The sequence below is a fragment of the Lampetra planeri genome, chromosome 25, assembly GCF_965212315.1.
Source record: "Lampetra planeri chromosome 25, kcLamPlan1.2.h2, whole genome shotgun sequence".
Classification (NCBI taxonomy): domain Eukaryota; kingdom Metazoa; phylum Chordata; class Hyperoartia; order Petromyzontiformes; family Petromyzontidae; genus Lampetra; species Lampetra planeri.
In genome coordinates, this window is record NC_136131.1 from 7668002 (window position 1) to 7687082 (window position 19081).

Sequence of the window (19081 nt, forward strand, 5' to 3'; positions counted from 1 at the left end):
AGGGGGGTGAGTGGTGAGGGTGAGGGGGGTGAGTAGTGGTGGTGGTGAGGGTGGGAGGTGGTGGTAGTGAGAGGGTTGGTGAGGGTGGGAGGTGGTGGTGGTGAGTGGTGTTGGTGAGTGGTGGTGAGGGGGGTGAGTGGTTGTGGTGTTGAGAGTGGTGGTGGTGGTGAGGGTGGTGGTGGTGAGGGGGGTGGTGGTGGTGAGTGGTGGTGAGGATGAGTGGTGGTGAGGAATGAGTGAGCAATAGGAAGGCAAAGAGGTGAGGGGAGTTGAAGAGTGGTGGTACGTGATGAAGAGAAGTAAGAGGGTGACGAGTGGTGGCACGAGTGAAGGAGATGATGGGGAGGAGTGATGCGAGTGTAAGAAGAGGTGGGTGGTAAAGTGGTGAGGATGCGATTGGTGAGTAAAGCGAGTGGCAAAGTGAGAAGTAACATAATAAGAGTGGTGAGGAGAGAGAACGAACGTGTCAATGTTGAGAAGGACATCTTGACGGAGTGATTGAGGAAGAGTAGAGTGGGGACAACTGCGGTGTAAAGATTAAGGATTAGCACGGAGTGAATAGTAAGGGGGGGGGGGATATTGTGTGAATGGCAAGGAGTTAGAAGTGTTAGAAGTGAGTGTGAAGAGTAAAGATGTAAGGAGTGTTAATGAGCGAGCAAGGTGAAGACTGGAGAAGTGACGGACGATATTTAAGTGTTGCAGAGTAGTAATGTGTCATTGTTGTAGTTAGTACTTCCAGTAAGGTAAGTATTGATGACACGTCTTTGGTGAAGAGTTATAACAATTTACTATTAAGGGATACACTTGGTCGGCAGTGGTGTTGATGGGTGAAGTTAGATTCTAGACTCTGGGCAGACAGTGAAAGAGTGCAATATCGTAGCGTGAAGTACTTTATTAAGACATGGTTAAGAGTAATGAGTTAAGAAGAGTAAGTTGGTGGGTGCTAAGTGTCCAGAGGAACGAATTAAACGCAATTGTACTATTTAATAATGAGTGAAGAGTGAGTGAGAATAGGAAGGAGTTGACAAATGAAAGTGATATCGTAGCGTGAAGTACTTTATTAAGACATGGTTAAGAGTAATGAGTTAAGAAGAGTTAGTTGGTGGGTGCTAAGTGTCCAGAGGAACGAATTAAACGCAATTGTACTATTTAATAATGAGTGAAGAGTGAGTGAGAATAGGAAGGAGTTGACAAATGAAAGTGATACTCGGCCAGTGTTTAGTCTGATGCGTGCGTATTGTATGTGCGAAGTCTGTGTGTGTTTCACGTGTTAAGTAATTCACCCTAAGTGTTAAATGTTAAGTGTGTTTTCTAGGCTTAAAAGTGCGTGTTTTATGTGTTAAGTGTGTGTTTTGTGTGTGTTAAGTCACTTAACGCACATGCTAAGTGTGTGTTTTATGTGTTAGCCGTCACGTTTAAGTAAGCGTGTCACGTGAAGTGTGTTTTATGTGTTACGTTACGTGATTTATGTTAGATAGTGAATGTAAAGAACTTGGTTTATGTTACATGCATGTTTTATATTACGCGTGTTGCATGTTTTATGTTACATTTTGTGTCGTTTGGCATACGTTAAGTGCATGTTTTATTCGTTCTGCTCACGGTAAGGTATTCTGTTTCATATTACATGCTAAGTGTAGCTTTTATATGTTATATATATGTTGTGTGTCATGCGTATATTTCATGTTGCTTGTTATGTGTGTCTTATATGAATCGTACATGCACGTGTCATCTGTTACGTGTGTAGTTTGTACTCGATGTCAAGCATGCATGTGTTTTATGTATCGGCTACGAGCTTTTGCCTTCAATGTGCCTGTCGCATGTTCATGCATCACGACTTAGCACGTGTATGGTGTAACACGCGCGCACAGCAGCGCAAACCGGACCACAGTACCTATATTTACACCTTTTACACACCAGCTTGGTGAAGTATGCTCAACAGAACCTCCCACGCCACCGCACGGTGCGGGAGGAAGTCCTCATCCAAGAGTAGACTCATTGACAAGGACACGTGTACAACACACATATACTGCAAGCTCGTACCCCCACGACATTAAAACAAGTGCTTGCTTACACAATACACCCTCTGTGTTATCCTCGTGTACACAATCTAGCGTGTACACCACATGTGTGCAGTGCATGCCATGCACATGGGGCAATACACACGTGTGCATCTGAATCATCACACGGCTCAACTGTACACCCATGGCGTCACACTGTTATGCAACGTGTACAGTATTTACAGTATGCGCTGTGACCATTCGTGTGGCTGTGTCCCCCCCGTGTGTTGGCACGTGCACAAGCAAACAGCGGCCTAACGTGTAGTTCCCCCCTGTACAGTATGTACAGTGAGTACACGTGTGCACCACGCAGAGGTGCACACGTGTGCACGCTAATGGATGTCCCTTTGTGCTGTCGTGCATGCCAAGAATTCGCTCGCATACGTGTTTGTGTGTGGGCGGGAAGTCACCCTACCCTCTCGTCTTAAAACCTTGTTTGACTCAGAAGATGTGAAGGGGGGGGGGTATATAGACTTAGCGACCACCCCATATTTTGCGTATTGCATGTAAAGAATAGCTGCGGTATTTTTTTTTACACGTTACATGCGTGTGCTTCGTTCCACATTCGGTGCATGTTTTCTGTTTAGGTATGTCACTTTGTATGCAAATGTGAATGTGTGCATGCATAAACAATGCACAGCGTGCAGCACACACACGATGCTGTAACAATGCAAAGTAGGTTGTTAGGGTGTGCGTGTGGCTTTTGTTGTCGCCTTATGCGGGCACGTCCCGTCGACCCGGGGCAGCCGGGGGCTGACGTATTCTGAGTCTCCTGGTCGCCTGGTTCAATGCCGCCTCGCATGCCGCCAGGCTAGGACTTGGTTTTGTCGCAGGCGATGACCTCCCGGGCAACCAGTCCCGGGCATTGCCTACCGAGCGATTTTTTTCTGAGCAATGGTTCGCTCCTTAAGTCTCAGGGATATTCTTGGAAAATCCCCTCGTTGAGTCCCGGGATCTTTTCCGGATCATGCTGTCACCTGGTACCAGCGATCTGCCACATGCAGTTGCCTGCTTAGTACCGTGTACACAGGAATATATCCGGGGAAATTCTTTACATTGGTCCTTGGGATATGTCCTGAACAATGCTCTCATGGAGTCCCGAGACTAAGAGCTATTTCTATACTACTTCTTTTCATTGCCGGAATCTGTCCCAGATCAAGTTCTCACCGAGTTCTGAGTCCTAAAGTTCCTTCCCAGATAATGCACTTCCCTGATAATGCACTCCCCTAATCCAAAGGATCAGTCCTGGCATTGCCCTCCTGAGTCCTGACAAGGTTCCATTGAGCACTGATTTCCAGTGGCCTGGTCCGGACAACAATCTTGCCGGGTTTCGAGTCCCAGCAGTTGTCCTGCACATTGTTCTCCCTCGGGCACAGGCATTTGTCCAGGGCAGTGCCCTTAACGAGTCCCGAGTCTGAGAAGGCCTAGACATCACCCTTCGCTAGTTGGGGGGGGGGTCTCTCTATCGCAGATATTGTTCTGATCGTGTCTTGAGTCTCAGGGGTCTGTGTCAGACAATGTTCTAAATGAGATCGAAGCCATAACTATCTGTCACTGGCAATATAAGGAACTAATTGTAGACAATGCTCTCACCGCTTTCTGACTATCACGGACCTGTCCCAGTCAGTGTTCGAGTCCTGTGTGTCCCAGTAATCGTTCTAGGCAGCACCCTTCCCTGATCTCAAGGGTCTGTGCCAGACATGCTTCACTGAGTCTCCGGAGCTAATCCCTGATAATGCTCTCTCCCAAGTCCTCAGGGTTTTTCTTCTTCTTAGACATTATCCTAACATTTTCTCAGTCTATCAAAGACAATGCCGCTCACTGAGTCCTGAGTCCCCGGGATCATGTCCCAGACAGTGCCCCTCACCGAGTGCCAGACGATGCCCTCCCTGAGTCCCGAGTCCCAGGGGATCTGTCCTCGACAATGTCCTCATTTAGTCCCGAGTCCCAGGGATCTGTCACAGGCAATGCCCTCCTGAATCCCGAGTCCCAGGCATCCTTCCTCGACAGTGTTCTTACCGATTCCCGAAACCCAGGGATCGATCTCGACAATACCCCTACTCGCTGGGTCCGCGTCCCGAGCGAGGCGGCCGCCACACTTGTGTTTTTTTTTCCTTTCGTTTTCCTCATGCCATACCCGTGTACGTGTGTGTGGGTGGGTTCCTCATGTCTTTTATTATCATTACGCTATGGCTATCATCACCGTCATTACCTTCGTTCTCTTGTTAGTAAACCTTTAAATGTGTTGGAGAGTGTGTGTGTGTGTCTATGTGCGTGATAACCGCGGGTCGTGTTCGTGTCGCATTGGCTTAATTGTGCTGCGGGATTTTGCAGAGCGTAGATCGTGTCAAGGAAAAAAAACCCGAAAACAATAATGGCGAGACCGTGGTGTCGGCTGTTGGTCATTACCCGCACCGTGCCCTGTTTAATATGTAGGCGTGTGTGTGTGAACGCTTTGTGCCGGCACCTTCATCTTCATGGCTTTACACAGCATCGGTGGCAACAGCATCCACGTATCCCTAATTCCTACAAAACACAAAATGCCGCAGTTTATTCCTGATAAAAGTTTTGGATTTAAAGAACCCACAGACACACACACACGACCCGTCGCCACCACCACACATACACGATGCCATTAAACGTCTGCCGCACTGTAAGCGTTATGTAAAATTCCACAATGGCTTTCACTTGGCGACCACACAAAAACAATGACAATACAGTGCAATAATTGTCATTTATTTATCCAGGAAAATCTCATTGAGTCTCAAGGCCTTTTTTGCAGGAGGGCTGTGAATTGATATGTTTGGTAAATTCCCTTTTTAATGAGAATTTTGCTTGTGGAGAAGGAAACAGGATTACCCAGAAAACATCGACCACACATGCAAGGGGATACTACGCAGAGTTCCATATGAATGGGTTCATGAACCTACTTGCTGTATACTGCCATATCCTGCCCACTTCGCAGTCCATAGTGTTTGGGAGTTTCACAGATTTATGTCATCCACCAACCCCTGAGTACTGGTGTGCAACCCACCTTGCCCTACTATAGAAAATAGTACTCGTTGCATATTTTAGTATTGTAGTAACAAATAATTAACGCTGCAAATGAATGTGCAATGTTGTGTTTAAGAGTGTACAATACTTAACACGGAAAGAAAAGATGTTCCTATGTTTAAACATTGCACCAGGTACTCATCTAAGGGGTGGGAAGTGGTGGCGCAGTGATAAACTCACTGCACTCGGAATCTGGCTACCAGAGTACGATTTCTGTCTGCCACGGATAACATCAGTGGTTAAATAATATCTCAACTGATCCTGGGTTATTCCACGTCACCAATCTCCATTATCAAGTGTGGTGAAGTATGGTGAAATAGACATGATGTGGGGAGATGTTCTTTTTTTAATTGATGAACAGCTGTAAATTATGATTACCGTATAATCTGAGGGAAACCCAGGAGTAGGTTCACGTATAACTTTCCACCGATGTTTTCCTTGGTTAGGAATCGAAACAAGGTCACCGGGCTCATAATGCAGTGGGCCAACGTCTAAGTGACCACTCCCAACACGTAAAGCACATAGTGTAACGATTATGGAACCTGTGCATTTAATGACATAAACATTGCTTGTTACTTTTTGTCTACTTTCAGACTATGTCTTCTTTGAAAACTCCTCAAGCAACCCCTACTTAATACGAAGAATAGAGGAACTTAACAAGGTAACGAGTTCCAGTACGATGAAAGGGCTGCTGACATGAAATCATCGCTGCCAGATTGTACCACCTTGCCTGAAGTGACTATTTAGAGAATTAAGTAATGCATCCTCCTCAGTGTTGTTAATACAATTACAGTCTGTGCCGTAATACGTAAAAGTCCGGTATTATCTCACTTGTGTGGCTTTCGTGCTTTCAACAAGTATACATTGTTATATATTGTTGTGCCTTGCCTCGAAATGCTGTTATGAAAATGTTTTGCAATGACACCAAATTGAGATACCATAAACTGTCAGTGTCACATTGGTTGGTTTTAGCCAGTGGGCATGGAACTAATTGAGTCTAGAATTGATTATAAAAATAAAAAAAAGTATTTTTATCATCTCATTTGGAATAATGTGTTTTCAGTCTCGTTTATACATGTTTGTGTGCTAAGTTATCCCAAAATTCAACCGCATATCATTTGCATGAATTTGAATAATTGATTGTGACATGCTCAATTCAACGCCCGTATCGTGAGTGAAATTATCAATATTAATCGATGATTCATTGCATTGTTGCATGCCCAGTAGCTATTAGGAGAGACGCATACCACTGCAGAGAAGGTGAATACTAAACAATATCAGGAGGCTTTGATAAAGTGGTATATTAGTGATGTACATAAGGATTTATTTGGATCTGGTATTCCCAGGTCTACATTGAAAAAATACTTTCTTTTAATGGGCTCTCACCTGGTCACTAAGTTGTGTGTGCATGGTATGAGAGAAATGCTTGTGAAATATTGTTATAATCTTCCAAGAATATTACATTTGTCCCCCACACATGACTCAGATTTGTATTCATTTTTCAAACGTAGCCACAACTTTAGATATGTCTTGAACACTAATATTGGCATGGTGAAAATGTTTGTCATGGTTGTTTTTGACCATTGTCAAGGTTATGTCTTACCTAACTCCTCATCAATACTGTAGGTTCCTTGTTCCTTCTGGTCAGAATGAGCCTCCACTTTTCTCTCTGACAAACAATATGCGTGTGAGTGTTGCCACTGATACAATATCTCACGGATGGACCAACACAAATGTGAATTAGTTACTTATGCTGGATGTTTACCACCTTAAACTGCATTGTCCCAGCATGTGGGGGACTGCAAACCGTTTTCATCGTGGAAGATTTTAGTGGACCCGTGAAAGCCATCATGGTTCCACGTGGTTTCCGCGCACTGGGAAATTATTTCTCGCGTTGGTACGCTTTGGGGTGGTTAAATTGGTAGGCTGATGTTGAGGTATAGGTGACAGTGCCTTGACCTGCATCGTAATGTTAACATGCGGATTGAAAATATGACAGCCATTTACATACTTTTCTTACCGCAGAGTCTACTGCTGCCTTGTTTCTGCAAAAAGTAACTAAGCATTCAAGTGGAAAGAACTTCCTGCTTATTTATCTACCCCCCCCCCCAAACATTGAACTGTTCAAATGCTTTTTTTGATTGATTAGTTTGAAAGCTCCTTCTTGGTTCTTTCAGGAAAGTCACGTAGAAGGAAAATAATAAAATAATAAAAATAAAACATAATAAAATAATTCTCACGACGTTTCGGCCACAATGCAAGCAGCCGTCTTCAGGTGGAGAACAGGTCTGTCGAGAAGGCAGAGTCTGAGACTCGTTCTCCACCTGAAGACGGCTGCTTGCCTTGTGGCCGAAACGTCGTGGGAATTATTTTATTATGTTTTATTTTATTATTTTCCTTCTACGTGACTTTACCGAAAGAACCAAGAAGACGAATCCCTGCAGTCACGAAAGCTTTAAATCGAAATTTAGTTTGAAAGCTGTTCAATAAATTATGAAAAGTAAAGGTGCAGCCCTGCAATTGCTTGCTCATGCCACTTGCTGGTGGAATGAGCCTCCACTAAAAGGAGCTTTATAGAGAGCCTATAGAGTGTATTTCATCTGCTCTTCCGTGCTGGTTAGACATATTGGAAGTTTTGTAAATACCCAGGCTTTACCCCGATCACAGCAAGCTGCCAATTGACTAACTGTGGTGTACCCATTTATACTGCTGGGTTGACAGACGAGTGGGGGGGATTAAAGAAACTTACGCAATTGTTTAATCTGCCCTGTTGGGAAATCGAATTGAATCTGACCTCTGGATTGCAAGTCCAGTGTGCTGGCCATTTCACCACGGCAGTGAGTTGAGAAATTAAGGCAAATGTAAAACATTTTGCTTTGCAAATTACAAATTGCATATTGGTTGGATCAGAGTAGCATCAGAGTAGGATGAGGGTTTATATTAAGGCCAAGACATTGCCTCGTATGTTTTATGACGTCCTTTTATTTTTCACTGCATTTTTTCTGATCATCATGGAATGTCGACACGGCAATTGGTAGCATGTGTTAATATTAAGTCCTGAGAAAGATTGGATTATGTTTACGAGGTAGGATCAGTTATTCGCAGGGTACTGGTAAAAAAACACTGCTCCACTTCTGTACCTCCAGAATCTCCAGTGCATGAAATTTCCATTAGCTGTGGAGCCCATTCTACAAGGCAGTGTTGCCTTGTATTACCCTCATTGCTGGACTATTGTAACGAGCAGTGAGCAAGCCAAAGTGATTTCCTGTTCATATGAGCAATGAGGTGGTGCTCATCTCTTTTTTTACAGCCCTGAGTCGTCGGGAGTGGATATTCCATATTCTTATGGCGGGGGAAAGTTTATCCATAGGGCAATCACTTTTTTAGGACTTCAAAGGAATGATTGACAGTCAACCCGAAAACAGGGATTTGAACTCCTCAGCCTTTCGATTGTGAGCCACTTGCTCCACTGATGATCTACCAGGATGGATTGTGGGCAAAGATCTTTAAGAAAATAGGGTTAATTCTAGATTTCAAGCTTTCGTGACTGCAAGGATTCATATTCTTAGGTTTTTTCGGTAAAGTCACGTAGGTAAAAATTTAAAATTAATAAAAGTAAAATAAAAAAATAAAAAATAATAAAATAAAAATAAAAAATCACGACGTTTCGGAGGCAACACAAGCTTTCGTCTTCAGCTGTCGTGCTGTGACGGTTCCACCTGAAGACGAAAGCTTGTGTTGCCTCCGAAACGTCGTGATTTTTTATTTTATTTTTATTTTTTATTTTACTTTTATTAATTTTAATTTTTTACCTACGTGACTTTACCGAAAAAAAACCTAAGAATATGAAAATAGGGTTAATACATTTCCTGCAGGACAAATAATTAGGTGTTTCTTCTCTTCTCCTGTCTGCCTGGGGATACATGTGGGGGAGTTTACGACCACGTTTTGTTTAAAATATGCTTAAATATACTGTATTCTCTTTTAACTACCCTGTCTGGGCTGTTGAAGCATCGTGAGTGTGTTTGTACAGGGTGTTAAAGTGATATGTAGTCAGCTTATTTTCTTACAGTACCTGAAGACCAGCCTTGATGAAAAGGTTAAGGAAACTGAAATAGCGTTGTTATATATTTTTGCTTCCGTTGGTTATTGGCAAAATACTATCAAACGTGGCTTGGAGGATGAGACAGTTCTGCTTGCTTTTTTTTGCTAGTGGCTCTGGTATGCCCAAACTGTATCTGCTTAATTGTGAAGAAAAGTAGGCTTGGGTTAGGCCACATCACGACAAGGGATCATGACCGATGGACAAGATTAGTGATGGAATGCCTGCTGAAGGAGGGGAATACGCCTGAGAAAGCAACCAGCATGGTTGGCAGGAGGGGGATGAGCGCAACCGCTCTATGTGAGCGAGATGAATTGTCGTGTTGCAATGGCGTGATGGGAGGCCTTCATCCAGAAATGGATAGATCAAAACTGATTTTGTTATGTAAGAATTAACCCTGCTGTTCCATCCAGCATTAAGTAGTCTTTATATTCTGTGGTGGTGTAACCATTGCCAACAGGAGCCTTAGGCTGGTAAATGAAAAAAAATCCGAACCCTAAAATTGGCCCCCTTGTGAATAAGCTTCATGTGCTCATAATAGAGGTTTTTGGGTTAGATCGCGTAAATGTATAAATGTGTCGTTAAAACCCGCCACCACCCGACACAGCCAACTAGTAAGGGTTGTCACGTTAATAGAACGTGGCCAATTCGTCACTAGTACAGCACGCCGGTGTCTTGGAGAGCCAAGCCACAACATTTACAAAACTGAGTATGATGTTTCGCCAGTAATTACAACTAGCTTAATCTGGCTGTTGGTGTGCTGTACTTGTGATGAATTGGCATGTTCTGTTTACGTGACAACGCTTACTAGTTGGCTGTGTCGGGTGGTGGCAGGTTTTAACGACACATTTATATATTTACGCAATCACCCAAAAACCTCTGTTACGGATGATATTGGTCGCGAAAGCCTACATGTTAAACCAAGCTTCATGTGTGTCGGGGAAAGTGTGCAACAATATGAGTTGAAAATAATAAGGATACATGTGTTTTTTCAATTCATATATCACGTTATTTATGCTCATGTCTCAAAATTCTGCAGATTCTGTAATGAACACGGTTTTTACACGGACGCGCTGGAAACCTCAGACGAGCGGGAAGGCGTCCAGAACTGCCACCAACAATTGCCCAAGCTCTGTGTTCCTGAGTTGGCACTTTGAGCGAACTCCATTGTTATAATGACAATGTCATTGCCCTTCTGTAATTTCTCTTTCTGCACAGACTGCAAATGGGAACGTGGAAGCGAAAGTGGTATGCTTCTATCGTCGGAGAGACATCTCGAGCAACCTCATCTCGCTCGCCGACAAGCACGCAAGTAATCAAGCCCCGCAGCGCTGTGCACGTACCCCGCCATATCCACGTACCCTGCTATGTCTACGTACCCCGCTATATCCGCACAGCAGCTAAATAAGTTGTAGAAGGGTAAAGTGCAGCACTGCATTGGCTTGTTCACTCAACTGCGGCGAGCGAGAGCTCTAAAGAGCCCTTCTAACGGAGATGTTGGCCTACTCTTCCACGTTTGGCCAGACTGCTTGGGAGAGGTGGCAGTTGCCCAGACGGTCACCCCACTGCATGTGACCTGCTGATTGTCTAATCGGTGTACCCTTTTATAACTTATGGTTGGATAGTTGACGAGGGAGGAGATAATACATTTGCCACATTGTTTCAACTGCCGTGCTGGGAGATGGAATCGAACTGGTGACCTCTGGATTGCAGGTCATGTGTGTGAACGATGACACTGTGACAGCTTCCATATTCAAAACACAGTATCTGTTAAAAACCTCCGGTTGACATATTCAAGGATCGCAGACCCGATGGGAAGTTTTATTTAACTTCAGATTGCATTCCATTAGTCAGCGGTGATAACATAGGATAGCTCATTCATTTCTACACTTTTTTTTGACCGAGAAATCTTGCTTGCTGCTTTTAGTATTCATTGCCAATGTTAAAAAGTTTAACACCGGCATTAAAGTAGTTGCGGAAAAAATGTGAACTCGAGTCCATTTCAATTTACCTTTTGTTACGTGCCTGGAAAAGAGATCACCCTGGAAAATCCCATTATGTAGACTACTATATGGACTACACAAGAAAGTGCTGTGCTTGTGATCCCATTACAATTTAAATTGCTTAGTTGGAACGTGTGACAACCCAGAGAGGGTTGTGTACCGGAGTGCTTAAGCCTTTTCTCTTTGAATTTGCATTTGTTGTGCGTTATCACTTTTTCAACCCCTCACTTTCGAATGCGGTGGCGATTGTCCTCTGCGCTTCGCAATGTTTGCCTTAGGAAGACCTGAGTGGGGGTAAAACTCCACTTAAGCAAGGTGAATTGAAAAAAAAATCCATTTGCTAGGTTGTCCAACATCCCAGCACAATCACTTGAAGTACTTCACAATTGCCACCACAGTAGTCGCGTATCTTCTGCATGTGTCGATAAAATAACGCGAGCAAGATGTGTAAAATTAGGTGTGGAATTCCTTTTTTGTTCAAATTGGTTCTGATAGCGTTATCTGCAGTGCAATTTGTGTGATTCTACACGTGTCTCATACATGTAAGACTACGTTAAATTTCATTCGGTTCAGATTTAGTTTTCAAATTTCTTTGTTTTTTTTTCTTGACGCCTGATGCTTTCGTAGAGAGCCCAATGAGTGGAACTTGTACGAGAATTGTGGGAAATTTATTCTGAGATTAAAAGTCTACATTTGTCATATGAATCACTCCATTTGTAATTATTAAATTTTTATTTAAGCCATAATTGTGGGATTCGATGTATTATTTTTGTCACTTACCTCACAATTAAAAATTTTTATGTTCCGGCTTTTGCATGTTGAAAAAGACAATTGTCTTAGACACATTAGAAGTAGAGCCCAAAAAATGTATTTGCACTTGTGCAATGTATCTTCTGAATGCAGAGATGTTCAGAAATCTTAATAGAAAAACTTGTTTTATTTATCAGAGCTCGTGTGAAAATTTGCTTTGGTTAAGTAATTCTTCAGCTTTTGATGAAAATCGTAAAAAGTTAATGTTGAACATAATCTGCAAAATGGACTCCCAAATTTGTAGAAAATGTGCCACTTTGTGTAAGTAATTGTGTAAAAACTGAGTGACTCTTAGTGTGGGTGATATTTGTGCAGTGATGGGTCAAATTATTTTCTAAAGCAAAACTAAATATATTTTAAAAACTCAAGCTCGAAGATAGTTTTTAGACTTTTCCGCCCACATTCACATCGTTTTCTTTTACATGGTCAAACACATTCTCGTGGTTATATTTAATGTGTACTGCTTTTATTGTATAAATTAATCAGATAGGGGTCAAACACAGAGATACATGCCTTGAAAATGTGTAAAATGCATTTTTAAAAATCTATTGGAAAACTTTCATGGTCTCTTATATGTGACATGCACTTCTTATTTCAATAGGTAATGTCATCATTCAACCTCTTTCCTCCCCAAGCATTCCTTGGCTTCTGTAATAAAAACCAATGCAGCTGCTTTATTACTGTATTCACACAGAGGTAAATCTGTACAATATCCAGTTTGGGACTTTTTAATTTATTTAAACCGCCCCCCCTCCCCCCCAAAAAAAAATCTGTGCAAAAAAATGGTGGCACGTCCGCCGTAGTTGGGAGTCAGTTGGCACGGTTGTAGTTGAGGTGGAGGGAACTGAGAATATGCGGCCATTTTCAGAGATGTTAAAAGATCTGCATAATTAGGTCGTGATGTGGAATCTTATTTAAATGCCCTCTGGCGCTCCCGTATTCTGCATCCTCGCTCAGAAAATTCTATTAAAATAAATAAAAATACCTCCCCCCCACCCCCAAAAAAATAAATTTAAATGGCGAATAGGCGAAGCAACTGAAATTAATATAACCCTTGGCACCCCCTGCGTGCCTTCTTCAGCCCATTGCTTTTGTCCGGCGTGTTCAACATGGCCACCTTTGCCTGTAGCCAGAACGCCTGTACACGCACGCACACAGAAAAAAAATCGCCTTGTACAGCGGTGAGAAGGAGGAGGGATTTGGTTCAGGAAGTGATTGCTGACGTGAGCTGATGCCATCTTGCTGGTGCTGTCATACGAGGGCCTGCATTTCTGTACCCCCGCCCCTCCCCCCTCACCCTTCTCTTGCTACCAGCCGTCTCTTCCCTCCCCCTCCACTCTGCTTGCCCGCCGCCACCCCCCCCACACAACAACTCCGCCCCCAGATATCCCCCAATCTTCCCCCAACCCTCCAACCCTTTGAGACCAACCTCTTTTTTTTCCTGCGGCGATTGCGTGTGGCTGGGGCAGGGTCAGGTGACTGAGCTGCGTGGGTCCCCTGGCTGCCTCCCGTTGGCTGCCGCAAGCCTGGCACGGTGCCAGCGGCATTATGCGAGGGAGCGTGCGCGTGCGTGCCTAGATGCATGTGTTCCTACGCGTGTGCCTGTGTGCAACCTTTCACCCCCCTGGATATTAATGGCAGCGCTTAGGTGCCATGGAAGTTACTAGACTTCCTCATGCAGGCACGTTGCCCGGTTTATTTTTTTTCTCCCTTTTTGAATATTTTTTTTACATTTCTTCTTTCCTTGGCTGCTGTTTTCTTTTCTGGTTTTGCCAAAAAGACGACTGTTTGCCGCACGATTTAAGATTTCAGTATTTTGCTGGTGATTTATCTGCTTACATATTCATGCCCATTTGTTTGAAAGCATTTTTTATTGTGAAGGCCAATTCTAAAATATCGCTTATGATTGAGTAGTTGAATTGAAAACATGGTATCTTGTGTGGCACCAGTTGAGGGTTGAGTGAGTTTTTTTTGGGACCTATTTTCCAAATATCCCTTGTCGTTTGTCAGATGTTTTGTTAGCGGTTGTCTTTGCATATGAATGCGTGCATGTCACACACTTTGGCACCAAATAGACGGTTGCTTTTCATATTCGCAAAAGAAAAAAATCTGGACCTGGTATGTCAAAAGCTGCATCGAGTAACTGGCTGGTGTGTGACAACTCACGTGCAATTGTCGGCTGGCATATCTGTGTGTGTGTGTTCTACTTTTGTGTGTGTGTGTTCTACTTGGTTTTCATCACGTGGCATTTTACCCGCGGTTGGTGATCATTGCCAATGAAGACGTGTCAAAGATTTGCCAGTTGAATTTAGCTTCCATGATTTTCTTGGTGCTGTCCTGCCCCGCTGAGATTTGTAAATACTTGAGGAACTGTTATGTCACGGGTCGTTTTCTGCTTTGTTAAGCACTGTGTTGCTCACCGATTGGCTCACCTTTCTCCGTTACTCGTACGACTGACTGAACGAGCTGTGTGCCGCATCTCACAGCTTGACTTGCACACACAGAGAGAGGGGGGGGGGAACTCGTGTGAGAGAAGAAGGGTTCAGCAGATAAAAAAAAGAGTGACAGGCGGTATCATTTAGCACAGCAGATACAAATCTGCGTGAGAATTGATTGGGTAAGTCGGCGATGCGACGGAGATATACGCAGTGGTCGCGCAGACACATGCCGCCTGTCAGTTCTCAGTGCCGACTTCTCATTTTCAGGTTGGCCCTTTTCATTCCATTGCCATGGATTACACACACACAAGGCAGATGTCTCGGCGGTCGATCTAGAGGCTCGCAATTGGAAGGTTTCAAGTTTAAATCCTGGTTGGGGATTGACGTATCCAATCCTTTTGTATCATAAAACGGGTACCGTTTCGTGGGGGAAGCCGACAGTGGTTGTCCTGTGGATGTTATCGCCCTCACCATGCGAACGTGGAAATTCTGCCACTGTGTCAGCGCTTAATGAGATGATCATCGCCTTAATGCTCAATGGAACACGAAGTGACTGTGACACGTTCACCCGCAGTTCTTGTTTCTAGTTGGCTAGAGCTTGAGTGGTTTGTCAAAAGTCTGTGGTTATCCCCCCCCCCAACCCAGGCGTGGCAGGCAGTGGTAATTTTAAGAGAGAGTGCATAACCCAAGGTGTTCACTACTGAATGCACCTGGCGTGATATAAAAAGCTATGATAAACAGAGGTGTGGACTCGAGTCATGTGACTTGGACTCGAGTCAGACTCGAGTCATGAATTTGATGACTTGCGACTCGACTTGGACTTGCATAACAATGACTTTGTCCCACCTATGAGATGTGGACTCGAGTCATGTGACTTGGACTCGAGTCAGACTCGAGTCATGAATTTGATGACTTGAGACTCGACTTGGACTTGCATAACAATGACTTTGTCCCACCTATGAGATGTGGACTCGAGTCATGTGACTTGGACTCGAGTCAGACTCGAGTCATGAATTTGATGACTTGCGACTCGACTTGGACTTGCATAACAATGACTTTGTCCCACCTATGAGATGTGGACTCGAGTCATGTGACTTGGACTCGAGTCAGACTCGAGTCATGAATTTGATGACTTGAGACTCGACTTGGACTTGCATAACAATGACTTTGTCCCACCTATGAGATGTGGACTCGAGTCATGTGACTTGGACTCGAGTCAGACTCGAGTCATGAATTTGATGACTTGAGACTCGACTTGGACTTGCATAACAATGACTTTGTCCCACCTATGAGATGTGGACTCGAGTCATGTGACTTGGACTCGAGTCAGACTCGAGTCATGAATTTGATGACTTGAGACTCGACTTGGACTTGCATAACAATGACTTTGTCCCACCTATGAGATGTGGACTCGAGTCATGTGACTTGGACTCGAGTCAGACTCGAGTCATGAATTTGATGACTTGAGACTCGACTTGGACTTGCATAACAATGACTTTGTCCCACCTATGAGATGTGGACTCGAGTCATGTGACTTGGACTCGAGTCAGACTCGAGTCATGAATTTGATGACTTGAGACTCGACTTGGACTTGCATAACAATGACTTTGTCCCACCTCTGATGATAAATCTCTGCGCGCATCAAATCTGAGTTAAGATACGATCCCTCTGAATGTGAGAATGCATTCGTTAAAAACGTGTCTAACAGGGTTCGTTCGTTTTCAGGGCTTTCCCTGCAGAGGTTATGTAACCTGCGTTCACGACACAGTGGACTGTGCTTCTTCCACACTAAGCGTTACGTAAACACGGGGGGCTAAATTATTTTTTTCACAATTAACCCTTGGTGCCGTGCGGTAAACGTTTGCGACAGTAAAACAAGAAAAAGCATTTGTGCCACTGTGAAAAGGGGTTAATGCCGCGCTGATACGAACTGCTCGTGTACAGCTAGGCGAGCGCTTGGGGGATGAAAGACCCGCTGGGAGTCTGGCAGAGACAAACAGTCTTTTCATGCACGGAAAATAGTGATTCAGACTGTTATTAAATCGAGTATCATGTGAAAATGTACCGCATGTGCTTTGTGTGGTCGCAGTGTTCTCGGGCCTGTTGTTTTCAATTTTGTACCTGAGCACGCGGTCAATTAGCACTCGCGAGTATTATTAGCAATCCACCACTTGTCATGAATCAAATTAGCTTAACCCCCTGCAGGCCTTTATATGAAATGGTTATGAGCCAATTAAAAAATATTTACCTATGAAATTATTATAAAGAGCTGTCAAGCTCTCATGCGCGGTCTTAACTTTACAGGTTTGCCACGTCCGTGTAAAAAGGGAGAAAAATGATGCTAAATCTTGCATCAGCCACGTTCGGAAGGACATGTGCGATGGAGGGGAATTTAAGTCTTTCCAATCAAATTAACCCACGGACCAGACGCACAAGAAGGGGTTTCCCAGTCTGTACGAGCAGGGCTCACAGAGACCCAGGGCCAGACGGCCGTGGCTAGACCTGTTGGGGGGGGGGGGTGCAGGAGGGGGGGGTGGGGGGTCTGTGCGTCTGTGGGGGAGTAGCATGCGGCTGTGGTGGGGGAAGGGAGAAGAGTGATGGGCGTGTGGGGGAGGGGCGTTGTGATAGACCAACACTATATGCACAACAACGCATAGCAAGAACATAGCGCAAGCACGCACACACCATACGCCCACGCCGGCACACAAGCCATGCACCCAGCACCACGCACTGTGACAAAGTGCCCTGTGATTGAGATTTGAACGCGCGCACGCACATAGTACAGTAACCCAGGATTATTTTGTTTGCCGTCAATGGTAGCACAACACCCCCTTTTCACTATTGCTGACTCGGCGTTCTCTCCCCCCCCCCCAAACTCCCTACCACCACCCTCCTCACCGGTCTCTGCTGCTGCTCACTGCTCTTTAGCTGCACTGGCCAGATTCCCATTGCTATAGGGATGCAAAAGTTACACCAGAGATGCGCCAGGGCGGTCGGTGTGCAGTGGTTTCTGGTTTCTGCAGCCCATGCAGCTGGATCAAGTGCCACAGACACAGACATGCAAGAGCCCTAGATCGGAGGACCGTAATGAGCCATAGCAAGCTCCGCCCAATGTGTGTATCCATGGCCCCGTATTATGGATTGCAGAGATGAGCAACAAAAGGTCCTTTACCTCTTGCCGCTAAGCAGCTACCGCATGCGTAATGTCGCGCTCACCGCCGTTGATGTTTTTGCGTCTGGGATGAAAAAAAACATCGGGGTGCGGTGCAATTTTTGTCGTTCGTTTAAAACAATGCGTTGAATCGTACGAAGCCTTATACGGCGTGTGTTTACGACATTTGTCAGTGGTTGAATTTCATGCATGGCTAAAATTATTCGGACGATACCAAATTTGTTGAGTGTGATTTAAAAAAAGATATTTAAAAAATATATATATTATTTAATGTAACTTCTGTGATGTGTAGTATTTGTAGTTTTTTAAATTGCCAGATCCAGCCTTTGCCACATTGATTCCCAATTAATTTGCTTTACCACATTGGGCTGCATCATTTTATCTCGTTTCTCTATGGCCTGGAGGTTTTTACAAATGAATACTCTAATTATTTACAATTTTCCACCACTGGGCAATCTTGGCTTTTGACCTAAATGTTTTCCGTGGTTGTGTTGCGGGTGTGTTGAGTTTTAAACGTCCGGTCGTTTTGTGACGGAGGGAAAGCACCATTCCATCCTTTTTTCTATCCTCTGGTAATTTGGCGACGGACATGTGGGCACACAGCAGTAATGGTGACAAATGGCCCAATTTTTGAAACCTCCGTGGCACCCTGCTCTCTAACACGTAACCTTTTGACGGCGTGATTAGGTAAGCAATGAGGATTGACGCTCGCGACCCTTGCCCCTAACCCCAGCGCTCTCCCCCAACCAGCTCCTTCGTTCTCTCCGCTCCACGCCGTTATTGATGCACACATCCATTTGGACAGTACCAATGTCAAGTAGCCAGGCTCTTGTGTAGACAAGAGTTAAACCCTCGTGTCACATTATTCTTGGAAATAAAATAATACCATGTTCTGTTAATTAAAAGATGCACTGTTTCCCCCCTTTATTGTAAATAAAAAAAGTTGGGTGTTTTTTAAAAATATTATGCTCGTTGTGCATGTTTGAGAGGCCAAATTTGTATCACGTTTTTCACACTGGGCACATGATTGGGCTGTATCTCACTTCTGGAGCATCTTATAATATATATAATACGGTTGTGTAAATATCCTGTTTTTATCTGGGAAGGCCTTGCTGAGTGTCTAGACCCAATGTAGGATGTTTGGACAATTCCTTTAATGAGTGTTTTGCTTTGTGTAGGAGGAAATCAGATTACCTTAAGAAAAGGCACTAACATGTGAAGGGCGAACACTCATAGGTCCACCCACACAGGTGCATGAACTCACTTGCCGAATTGCTGTCGCCTAGCCACTTCTCAGCCAAATGAGTGGGTGTGGGAGTTCCACAAATCTTCGTGATGCACCAACGCTGGATCACTCGTATATGAGTCATCATATATGACTCGATATGCTCTTGTACTATTTGTTCCAATTACTGGTTATTTTATTTACTAGGCGATTTTAAATG

At 44.1% G+C, this 19081-nt stretch overlaps 1 protein-coding gene across 6 annotated transcripts in view; it reads left to right on the forward strand.

Moving 5' to 3' along the window:
* The window catches only part of LOC144727381 (metastasis-associated protein MTA1-like), a 64409-nt gene that overhangs the window by 816 nt on the left and 44512 nt on the right, over positions 1-19081 (forward strand). For all 6 annotated transcript variants that reach the window (XM_078606155.1, XM_078606156.1, XM_078606158.1 and 3 more), the window contains exons 2-3: positions 5705-5772; positions 10432-10525. In XM_078606155.1, coding sequence (XP_078462281.1) covers positions 5705-5772; positions 10432-10525 — 162 coding nt within the window. The remainder of the gene's footprint in view (positions 1-5704; positions 5773-10431; positions 10526-19081) is intronic.